This window comes from Citrus clementina, unplaced genomic scaffold, assembly GCF_000493195.1.
Source record: "Citrus clementina cultivar Clemenules unplaced genomic scaffold, Citrus_clementina_v1.0 scaffold_3, whole genome shotgun sequence".
NCBI lineage: Eukaryota > Viridiplantae > Streptophyta > Magnoliopsida > Sapindales > Rutaceae > Citrus > Citrus x clementina.
The window spans coordinates 6,948,509-6,960,876 of NW_006262339.1; the positions used below are offsets into that span (position 1 = coordinate 6,948,509).

General features: G+C 34.6%; 1 protein-coding gene across 1 annotated transcript; it reads left to right on the forward strand.

Annotated features, from left to right (window-relative positions):
- The first annotated feature begins 1,151 nt into the window (after positions 1-1,151).
- On the forward strand, positions 1,152-11,016 carry LOC18048174 (phosphatidylinositol glycan anchor biosynthesis class U protein). Its single transcript, XM_006440486.2, has 14 exons — positions 1,152-1,395; positions 1,497-1,544; positions 1,628-1,688; positions 1,866-1,898; positions 2,532-2,656; positions 3,048-3,182; positions 6,726-6,802; positions 6,930-7,195; positions 8,275-8,331; positions 8,431-8,599; positions 9,327-9,384; positions 9,472-9,557; positions 9,647-9,703; positions 10,357-11,016. Exons 1-14 carry the CDS (start codon positions 1,155-1,157, stop codon positions 10,450-10,452), a joined length of 1,509 nt encoding a protein of 502 aa, XP_006440549.2. The 5' UTR covers positions 1,152-1,154; the 3' UTR covers positions 10,453-11,016.
- Positions 11,017-12,368: the final 1,352 nt, after the last annotated feature.

Sequence of the window (12,368 nt, forward strand, 5' to 3'; positions counted from 1 at the left end):
TTAAAAATAAAAAATAAAACAGGGCTAATTAGTACATAAATATCAGATTATTTTTAAAAAAATTTGAGTGTTGTGCAAAATCTAAATTATTTTTTTAACTTTTTTTTTCTCTTATGATTCATATTCAAGTTATTAATCAAATAAAATTGTTTGAAAAACAATTCAGCTAGGCCCTTGGTCTAGTTTATTTATTTTGTTTCAAATGGTTACAATCTATAGTTATACAATAATAATAATGTTAACGATCTCCATAATTGAGCTCAAACCTAAGTTCTAATACTATATACCACCTATATATTAAATGATGAATGTAAAAATAATTTTAATATTTAATAGATAAATGTGACATCAGTTTAAGAAAAAGACTCCTACCAACATTAACCATACAATTACAAGAGGTCTATTTGAGACTTTAAATGCATACACATTTATTTTCTTATGCTTTTTTTTTTTAAGAGAACTATTGCTCGTGATATTTACACCATACAAATTACTGAGACCCATTTACATAAGTTCTAGATAGAATTTTCATAAGATATGATTACACTAGATTATATTTAGCACTATCTTGTGTTTAGCTTGAACTTGATTAATTAAATATTAATTTATTAACTATTATATTTTAAAAATTTATTTTATTTATAATAATAAAATTTTAAATGTAAATTTTACATTATCAAGTCGAATTCACGTTGTCGTACCCATTAATTTTATTGAATTATTTTTTAACAAAGTTGGAAAAAAAAAGAAAAAAGAGAAAATAAATCTTTGGTCTTTGATGAATGATATGTAGTTCATAAATTTATAACAATATATGGAATATGGATGACACATGGGTTATATATTCAGGCATGATATAAATTATATATATCGTAAAATTTTTATTTCGGAGTAAATTATATGACATTTTGTTCATAAACCTATCATCCAGATGACACACCTTACATTTTATGGAGCATGAATGACACATAGTAATTGTATGAGTTGTCGTTTCTATATTCATCATATAGATGACATGGCGGTATACTTTCGAAGAGAAGAAATCAATAGCAAAGTAACAAACAAACGTGGCCTCGAGCAAAAAGCTAAACGACGCTGAGAGTGTCGTTTCTACCGCACGATTCAAACGACGTCGTTATGGTTGCCGTGTTCAAATGGCTTCTTCCCAGTGTCGTCCCAGTGTCGTCCTCAGTCTCCTCGAGCCCAGACCAAACATTTGCCCAAAAATGGAGACGAAGAAAGAAGAGAAGAAATCCAAAATCAAGCAAACGTCATCATTTTGGGTTTGGGTGACAGCGTCAGTGATCTTCAGGCTAATCTTAATTTATTTCCCCAAAAATCTCAACTTTTCTTCTCGCCCCGAAGTCGCCACTCCAGTCACCAGCATCCGTCGTCGTACAGTCTTTTCTCTCTACCTCTCTCTATAATATTTTTCACGTGCTCAAATTCGGAATTCGATTCAGATTTATGAATTTTTATTCTTGTAAATTGTGTAGTGGCTGAAGGTTATTGGCTGAAGCAATCATCGATGTCTCCATATGCAGGTATGCTAATTCCTTTTTTTTTTTCAAATATATATTTTTTTGTCTGATTTAAGGACTGCTGTTAATTTGTTTTTGTTTCGCAGGTTCGATGTATCACGGTTCTCCGTTGTTACTTTCACTGATTGGGCCACTCACTGTTAAGAGGTAATAATTAAGCTTACTTAATGCTACAATGATAATAATGATGTTAGTTACGTTCTAAACAATGATGATTCGATCATTTATTTTTGGATTCTCTATTGTATAGTGTATTAAGCTTACTTAATGCTACATGGATCAGTTTCATTTATTTATTTATTTGTTTGTTTTGGCACGATCCAGAATTGAAGGGCAACCAAATCATCTTCTATGCAGGTATGAAAGTTAATCTAAGACTTTGTGTTTCAGATTGTACTCTTACATTTGTGCTTGATGGCATGAAGTAGAACTTGTTTCTACTGCCGTGCAGGAAAATTAAATTTTACTCCATATTGTCACTTGCAGTGACAATTTTCAGTCAACAAAGTGGATTTGTAATGCATTTAAAGGTTTTTGGTAGCATTTTGGGTACAGCTGGAAGGTTTACATGACAATTTATGTGTTAATTTATATTAATAATTTTCTTCTTAGAGGTTAAGTAAAACAGGTTGATTGCATTTTTCATGCATCTACCAAATTTATGACTAGGCATAGAATGGAAGATAAATGTAAAACTACTGAAATATCTGTGAAATGCTCTTAGTTCAAGCGGCTGAGTAGCTTCTTTGCCTTGAATGGCCGGATTTGGGCTCTTCTATTGTTGTGTGTACATTTTTTGAGAAATAAAAAATGAAGTTAGTTTACTGAAGTTTAATATCTTCTGAAGTTGGTTTTAATTACCTTGAGGACACTGAGGGTGTTTGATCTTTGCAGTTTATTCCCATTTTGAATGGTTTTCTTTGTTCTGTTCATTTCTTTTTATTTTTTTCCTTACTAGTCATGTAGTTAAACCAACACATTTGGATACAGCTTGCTTTTTTTGCTTGCAGATGTTGTCAGTGCAATGCTTATTCGCGCTACTGGTCAGACTCTTCAGATGTCGTCTTGTCTGAGCTTGAAATCGCTAGACCTTGTTGAGCTGTCAAAAAATTCAGGTATTTTGATATACATGATGCTAGTTTCTTTTAAAGTTTTGGTGTCCGTTGGATCTCATGAGAGTTTTACTTTATTAAAAAAAAAAGAAATTGATTTAGATAAGGACCTTTGAATTAAAAAAAAAAAAGGAATGCTTTGAAGAATCACAAAAATAAAAGATGGCTTTAAGTCCTGTGATAATCAACTATAATATAAGTATGGCTGATCACATCATGTTATTATCTGGATATAGAAGGTGGAGGTGGAGGGCTGATTGCTTGACTTATGACCGATCAGTTGCTGTTGTTTATTTCAAGATGTATTTATTAGTTCTTAATTTCAAATTTGATTTAAACCGCCTACCACCACTGCTAGCTCCCCTTTCCTCACATGTTTCTTGTTTCCTTGAAGAGATGCTTTCTTCTGGAGATATTGCTGCTCTTGTGTACCTCTGGAACCCATTCACGATAGTAGCCTGTGTGGGCTTGTCAACATCACCAATTGAAAATCTGGTTGTTATACTATCCCTCTATGGAGCATGTACAAGTAAGAATCTCAAAGCTTTGTCTGGTACTTGGGTACTTAATGTTTGTGCATATCATTTTTACTTCCAGGCTTTTGTTGAATCTTATAAATTTTAATTATTTAAAGAACTTCCATTTATTCCTTTACTTGAAAAATAGGTTTGCACAGAATAATCATTCTGTCATTGAGATTGTTCTTTTATAGAGATTTACAGCACACATAAAACCATTAAATCAGGAAACTAAATCACTGATTTAAGGAAAGAATAATTTCTTGGTAGATTTTCCTAAAATACATAGATTTGCACCTAAATAGCTATGTTACAGCTAATGACTAATTTGCAGCTAATATATAATTATAGCACATATATTTTTTCTAATTTTCTAACACTCCCCCTCAAGCTGGTTTGAAGATATCCTCCATAGCCAGCTTGCAAACTAGAAAATCGAACTGTTTTGTGTGTAGTCCTTTGGTAAAGACATCAGCCACTTGTTCTCCAGTAGGAATGTACTCTATATGAACCAATCCATTATCTATCTTCTCCTTGATGAAATGCTTGTCAACCTCCACATGTTTTGTGCGGTCATAAAGTACTGGATTGTGTGCTATTGAGATTGTTGCCTTGTTGTCACAGTACAACTTCATAGGAGATGATTTTGTCGCTTTTAACTCTTCCAACAACCTCTTAATCCACATGATCTCACAAATACCATGGGCTACAGCTCTAAATTCAGCCTCAGCACTGCTCCTAGCGACCACATTCTGTTTCTTGCTTCTCCATGTAACCAAGTTATCACCTACAAATGAACAGTATCCATAAGTGGATCTTCGGTCTACTATGCTTCCAGCCCAATCTACGTCTGTGTAGGCTTCAATCTGCAAGTGTCCTTGTGGCTTAAACAGAATTCCTTTGCCCGGTGTCCCTTTTAGATACCTTAAAATTCTGTAGACAGCTTCAAAGTGTGCCGGTCCTGGGGCATGCATAAACTGGCTAACCATACTAACAGAGAAGGATATATCTGTGCGTGTATGGGATAGATAAATCAATCTCCCAACAAGTCTCTGATAATGCTCCCTATTCTTCACATTCTCAGCTTCTGCAGGTTGCAGCTTCACATTAGGTTCTATAGGGGTTTCAGCAGGTTTACACCCTAGCATACCTGTCTCGTTTAACAAGTCAATAACATACTTCTTCTGATTTACAAAAATGCCTTCTCTAGATCTAGCAAACTCCATCCCAAGAAAGTATTTTAATGCCCCGAGATCTTTAATCTCAAACTCCTCAGCCAGTTTCTTTTTTAACTTTGCTATCTCATCACAATCATCCCCAGTTAACACGATATCATCCACGTATACTATCAAGATAGTTATTTTACCATCATTTGAATGCTTGTAAAGCATTGTATGATCAGCTTGACTTTGAATATATCCATAGCGCTTTATCACCTTACCAAAGCGCTCAAACCAAGCTCTTTGGTGACTGTTTAAGTCGATACAAGGACTTTTTCAATCTACACACTCTCTCATTTCCACACCTTCTTCAAAGCCTGGTGGGGAACTCATATATACCTCCTCCTCAAGGTCTCCATTAAGGAAAGCATTTTTAACGTCCAATTGGTGTAAGCGCCAATTAAAGTTAACAGTAAGAAACAACAGGACCCTAATTGAGTTGATTTTAGCTACCGGAGCAAAGGTCTCTTGGTAGTCTATCCCATAGGTTTGAGTAAAACCTTTTGCAACAAGACGGGCTTTGTATCTCTCGACACTCCCATCTGCCTTACTCTTGATAGTAAACACCCATTTGCACCCCACAACCTTTTTTTCCTTCGGTAATTCTACCATCTCCCAAGTATCATTCTTCTTCAAGGCATTCATCTCTTCAAACACAGCCAACCTCCAATTCGGATCACCAAATGCTTCCTGAATATTTCTAGGCACAACAAGTTTTGAAATGTTTGTAGTGAAAGCTCTATAATTGTCATTAAAGTTTTGATAGGAAATATATTTGGCAATAGGATGTTTGGTGCAAGTTCGGGTTCCCTTTCTAAGGGCAATGGGGAGGTCAAGATCAAGATTCTGTTCAAGGATAACTGGGGCTGGTTCCAAAATAGATTCAGGTGCAGAGTTCTCTTCCCTAGAATCTGATCGTAATGGTAAGTTTAAGTCAGTAATAGGAAAGGAAGAGGAAGGAACAGAAGAAGGATTACCTGAGGCATTTGGATGACCATTGCTTAGGGCTTCCGGTTGACCACGTGCTAGGATAATGGCCTGGTCTCTACCACCTCTAAGGACACCTTTCCTAGACTAAACCACAGGCTCAAGATTGTTTCTATTTTTTTCCATTCGTAGTATTTCTTTTTCTGTCAGACCAATGTCAGATTCGGTTTCTTTAGGCCTAGTTTCCAAGATTTCTTTTTCAAAAAAGGTATCAAGTAGTGTGCTAGGTAAGGGTTCAGCAATTTCCCAAAGATTTGGTTCAACTATCTTCTCCCCCTGAAGGCAATTTTTGGTAAAGTATGATGTATTTTCCATGAAAGAAACATCCATAGTGACAAAAAAAGGTTTTGTAAGGGGATTAAAGCATTTGTAACCTTTTTAATTGGGTGCATACCCTATAAAAACACATTTTTCAGCTCTTGGATCTAATTTAGACCTTAGCCTCTTTGGAGTGTGCACATATGCTGTGCAGTCAAATATTTTCAAAGGTAAGTCAGAATTGATTCTAGATTCTGGGAATACCTTTTTAAGCAATCCAACGGGGTGATATATTGTAAAACTTTGGTAGGCATCCTGGTAATGAGATACGAAGCTGTCAGTATAGCATCACCCTATAGATACTTTGGAACATTCATATAAAATATCATGGCTCTAGCTACTTCTAACAAGTGCTTGTTCTTATGCTCAGCAATGCCATTTTAAAGAAATTCCGGCAAGATATTCTTCCTGCTCTGATAGCAACTTGAAAAATAGGTTTGCACAAAATAATCATTCTGTCATTGAGATTGTTCTTTTATAGAGATTTACAGCACGCATAAAACCATTAAATCAGGAAACTAAATCACTGATTTAAGGAAAGAATAATTTCTAGGTAGATTTTCCTAAAATACATAGATTTGCACCTAAATAGCTATGTTACAGCTAATATATAATTACAGCACATATATTTTTTCTAATTTTCTAACACCTTTTCAATTCTTCATCTTTATTCTGCCACATTTAGTTTTTCCATTTTAAAGATTTTTGCAAAGAGTGCCTATGTCATAAACTCTTCTTGTTACTTTAGATTTGTTTTTCTTAAATATTTGTAATGGAATATTGATATGAGTTTTTGGGGCTGTTATTGTATGCTGAGGATGATGAATGAAGAAGTGATTTGTCTCTTCTGTATTGAGCATGATAAAATACTTTTGGATTGCCATTTCATGAATATCACCCATAACAAAATGTCGCTGATTGACATAAGTTGAAATTGACTTGAAGATGTATTACGGTGTAATTGGGTGCAGTACCTTGTATTCTTTTTATTTTGTCTGTGATTGAATAACTTATTTGGATGGACCACAGGATTGCCCCCTTTGGCTGCTTTTGGATGGGTCATGGGAACACATTTATCTCTTTATCCTGGGGTTCTAATAATTCCGGTATGGGTTTTTATCTTTTGATGAACATGTCATCTTACAAGAAATATGAGAAGAGCTGTTGTGAATCTCCTTTTTGCTTATGTGCCCCAATCTATTAGTGTAGTAATTATTGTTAATTTTGTCCCAGTTGATTCTTTTACTAGGAAATGGTCCAGATGCTCCTCCTAGGAAATTGTTCCTGCAAAGAAGGTGCAGCAAGGGTGGAAAGAATCCCTCAAGTGATAGCTCTTGTCAAGAAGAGGAACTCTTTAACCAATCAAAGCTACCAATAACCTTTTCATGGAAACCAGTTATTCATTTCTTGTTCTGGGCTTCTATTTGGTCAGTCTATGTGCTGGTACTATGTGGCATATCCGTTAAACAGAATGGTGGTATGTTGGAGATGTTTAAAAGGTACTTATTGAATATTACATCACTCTGCCATAGTCATCTGCTTCATTATGTATAAATATATTACCAATAATTAATGACATCTCTACTATTTCAGTAACCTTCTCTATGCGGAATAAGATATCTTGGGAAGAGTTGTTTCTTGTTTGCTATGCATACTGCATACAGCATGTATTACCTTGTATGAATAAGGAAGTTGATCATGATTACAGTGGCCAGTATTATTCTTTCAATTATCAAAAGCATTTGCTGGTGCATAACAGTATAAGAAGTGAATGGAAGAGTATTTTTCATTAAGTTCATACAATCAACTTGAAAAATTTGGGTTACTGCTTGAGGTGAGATTAGTCACATATGTACACTCTTGAAGAAAGAGTTGTGTGCATAAAATTTTGGTCAATGTTTCTTTCTCTGTTTTGAGATAGAGCAGGTTATGTGTAATTGGTGGATTAGATAGTTTGGAGGGGTGTCTATAGGAACACAAACAGGAGGGGTGTTCATAAGAACAGAAACAGGACAAGTATTGAATGGGTGATTGTTCATTTATTTTTGTTGCTGAATTAATGGCTAAAGAGGAATTGTGAAGTTTTTGAGGGTTATAGCATTCAGTTTTGTAGTTAAAGAGCTGAATTCTACGAAACCCAGATGCTGAGAAATTTGTTCCTATGCTCTTCGCTGCATTTCTCTGATTCTCTTCAGAACTCCTTAGTGTGTTAATTTGAAGGGGCTAATTTCCTCTTTTTCAATAGTTTTGGAGACATTCATCTAAACTTCATGAATACTGATTTCCCAAGATTTGAGAGTCGGTTCTAGTTATCGAGGAGCTCCATTTTGAACAGTTAGAACGAATTCAATCATTTGGTTCCCCTTGGTTGCACTGTTTAATTTTTATAGCATGGTTTAGTATATTTGTTCCCAGTATTATGATGATTTGATATTTGTTAATTTTCTTTTCGGTTAGTATCAAGTTCATGATCCTTTTGTCAGTCAGATAAATTGGCTCTGTAGTTTCTTCTTTTTTCTTTTTGTCATAGCTATATAAAAGTTCCAACTGTTCCTATTATCTGGCATTTTTTCTGCAGTACATATGGGTTCATTCTCACGGTGGAAGATTTGTCTCCAAATATTGGTGTTTTATGGTGAGCTAGAACTTAATTTTGTTGTGTCTAGAAAGATGTACTTTATTCCTACCTCTGAGGTGTTTCATTATAGCTCATCTGCCTGATTCCTTATTGCAGGTACTTCTTTGCAGAAGTTTTCGAATTTTTCAGAAATTTCTTTCTGATAGTTTTCCATATGAATATTCTAGTCATGATTTTGCCCTTAGCCATCAGGCTGAACCACCGGCCCTGCTTCCTGGCTTTCGCATACATTGCTATCTCATCAATGCTGAAATCTTACCCTTCAGTAAGTTCACGCTTATCTGCACAAGTATCATCATTTTGCCAGTTCTTAAATTAATTGTGGAAATTAACTACAAAACATGCCAAAAATTTGTTTCATCTAAGATTGTACTTGAGAAATAAAGATTTCAATTTGAAGGCATTGGTCTGGTATAAAAATTTAGCTGTAGACAACACTAGCAGAATTCATAGGTTGCAGAATTCTTTCTCTATATATTGATTTATATAAAAAAAAATGAAAAGCAATAGTATCGTCCATTGGTGATATTTTCTGGAATACAATTAGACTCCGTAGTGGTTTCCAGGATAACGATTAGCAAAAGACTTCCCATTTTCATGATTTTTGCCTCTTTTAGGTCACATTGTGTTTTTACTTTTGAGATATCAGATGTTCATTATTAGCATGTCTGGTTTACATACCAAATCTGCAAAGTGCTGTTAATAAAATATTTTTGCACCAAATAAAGTAGAAGAACAGACTTTTAACTGGTCTGGGACAGTTTTGGTGGACATTGTTATCTGTGATTGCATAATAATGTAGTAGCTGCTCTGATGAAGTCAAACATTATATACTCGTAACTTCAGAATCGACCTTGAGATCAATTTTAGATTTGCTAATTTTGACCAAAATTGGTTCTATTGCATATACTTTTGTTTTAATTGCTTTTGTTTCTGTCTTTCTTTGGTGTTATTTTTCTAAGTTAATCCCTCTCTGATATAATTGTGATTAGGTTGGAGACTCAGCTTTGTATTTGGGCTTGTTAGGCTGGTTTGTTTTTGAATTAGCAGGCAAGTGATCTGGTCTCCTTTGTCACTTGTAGATTTACATTCTGGCTTGGTCTGGCATATTAAACATTGTCTTCCATGCTTATGCAGATTTGCAGTTCTCTTTCTTCCTCTTCTGGGGATGTGTCGGTGTTTCTCTCCTCAGCCCTGTGATGCACAACCTGTGGATATGGAGGGTATGCCTTTGGTTGAATCTTATTAATTGACTCAAATGACCGAATTAGTTGAAGCAGTCATTTGGATACTGACTTGATGAAATTTACAGGGCACTGGCAATGCGAACTTCTATTATGCAACCGCTATGGCTTTTGCTTGCTTTCAGGTTTGTTTATATCTGCCTAGTGGTAGTTTACTCTTGATAACTTTAAATAGTTCTGTTGAAATAAGTAGATTAGGAAAAAATAGTTTACATAGAGTTAATGTTACAATTATTCCAGACAGAACAGATTGATGACAAAAAATTGCTCAATCACTTAACACAATGATGAGTCTGCACTCTCACACTTCCTACATGGAATTATGTAAATTATTTTGTTAATTTTGGCTGGCTCATATTCCAATATGGGCTAAATCTCTTAATGAAAAATGAAACCTCGGTGGGTGAAGTAGGATATGTGACTTTGGGAATTCTGAAAATGAAATAGTGATTTAGTTCCATAGGCCTTTTAAAATTTCAGCCGCATTTTTGTCTGGGAACTTTTTCCATTTGCCATGCTAGGTTTTATGCATTTATGGCAAATTGGCTATTATTTTATTTTTTCTAGCTGTATGGGAAAAGTTCACAAAAAATGGTCTGAATTGGTATATTTATGGATCAACCAAGATATAGATTTATGTTCATGTTTCTTAGGGCATGAAATCTTCTGAAGTCTGCATGATATGTATATTTCAAGTGCACTTGTCAGCTGATATATCCAAGAACTTGCTCCAGTTTTATTTCTCTTCCATAATGCGTGCTTTGGCCTTCTTTTGCAGATTGTTTTGGTGGTTGAGAGTGTAAGTGCCATACTTAACTATGACCGGAAATTGAGAAAGTTATCCATCACTAAACCCGTGGATGGCAAATCTTGAGTTCGTGCAACCATACCCAACACATTTTTGACCATTCTCAACTTCTCTCTGTGTGCCTACCCTTCAGCTTCTCTCGCCAATTCAGAGTTTTTGCGCAAAGTAAGCAGCTCTATCTGCCTTGGTTAACAGTCTATTGACCTCTAGTGCATATTTGATTGCAAGCACTGTTTCTTTAATTGGAAGATTAACAAATACTCCTTCTCCTTGAAAAAAGCTGTTTGTATGCCATTTAATGTATCACTAAACTGAATCATCATAATCAGTGACATTACAATTTTCCTGTGCTGTACATTTTGTTTTATTAAGAGGAGAGTAGAAGATAGTTCACGCATCTTTAATATCCTTGATTTTTGCCTTATTTTAAGATCTTAATAGTGTTGCTGTTGCATCATGGTTGAATAATTGATCTAGTTCCGAGGCCCCGTTCCCCATCCTACTGGCATGGCCCCACCACACATCTTAGGCAATAACATAGCTGATGTTTTAAAGATTACAAGTTCTTTGTTGTACCCAAAAATAAATAAATAAACTCATAACAATTCCTCCTTACGAATTAACATAGCAAAATCCTTGTGTAGGAAGAAAGGATTTTTTTTTTAAATTTTATTTATTAAACACATGGTCTCGGGTCTTGATACGGCTGTCAACTAATAAGTGGAGCTAGACCTTAATCCCAAAAAGAAAAGAGTTATTATAATGTTATTCTAATATACATTTCATTTCTATGTAACTGCGACAATGAGGCTAGTGGCTATGCATTATTTTCAATTATATAATTGGCGAAGGCCGAAGTAGAATTTTTGTGGGGGTTAATGCCCTATGCTATAGTTGAATATGATATATCTTCATAACTGCTGGTCTGACATCATTTTGATTTGCTTCCACCAAATCTTTCTATTTTGGGTTATGTCCTGAAAGAGACCAACTGTAATTGTGACTTTTTTCTCATTTGTACCGGCAGACGAAGAGCCCCAGCTGAGAAAGCGGGGCCAAAAAACTCCGTTTCATATTAAATTAGGATATCTCTAGCATGTTTAGGGCATCTTTGTATTCGAGATGGAATTTTGCTTATTCGAGAATTTACTGTCCAATCAAATACAAGTACATCTTTTAGGCTTGGCTTACCGGTTAAAATCTGGGAGCCTTTAATGAACACTACAGTTCTTAAAAGGCGCTTAGTTGTCAAAAATTATTAGTGTTCTTTTTTGAAACATAGTTAATTTGAGGAGTTCGACTGTTCGCACCCTCTTAAATTCTCTTAAAACCCCTATTCTTAATACATCCGATTGAAATATCTAAAAATTACTGGATTTCTATCTCAATTCTCCTAATCGCAATATTATTAATGAGATTTGCTGCATTAACCGCAATAGATTGTATGTAAAATATATGCATGTAAACGATATAGGTGTGATTATGTCTATCTACTTTTTTTTTTTTTTTTTTTGAATTGTGAAATGTTCATCTCCTCTCAAATGATAACTAGTTTAACCAAGAGTTTTGAAGCATGGGAAAAGTAAGTTTATGGCGTGATATTCATACAATGAACATTAAAGACGTCCAGTAGGACTATAAGCATTATGCAGCTGTCGATTCAAATGTATTTATATATTGCAAGTTCGCAATAAATTTGAATTTAATAAGCATATTGTAATTTTCCCATAATTTCTCAACAATCATTGAGAAGGACGAAAATCTGGATAGTGATTGTGAATCTTGGCCACTTTAAGCAATCGGTCCATGTGAAAAAGATAAAACAATAATGCAGCCATAATAATTTAGAGGTATAATATTAATTTTACAATAAAATTATGAAATTGTCAATTTTTTTTTTAAAAAAACTTGTATATGTCTTTTAAGTGTAAATTTCATCAAGGGTAAATTTGTAAACAAGCAAAAGTGGTTTAATGGGACGT

Coding starts and splice junctions, on each gene's coding strand:
- LOC18048174 (XM_006440486.2), top strand. CDS start 1,155: ATGGCTTCTTCCCAGTGTCGTCCCAGTGTCGTCCTCAGTCTCCTCGAG. Junction 8,332..8,430: donor CCAAATATTGGTGTTTTATG/GTGAGCTAGAAC, acceptor TCCTTATTGCAG/GTACTTCTTTGCAGAAGTTT. Junction 9,385..9,471: donor GTTTGTTTTTGAATTAGCAG/GCAAGTGATCTG, acceptor ATGCTTATGCAG/ATTTGCAGTTCTCTTTCTTC.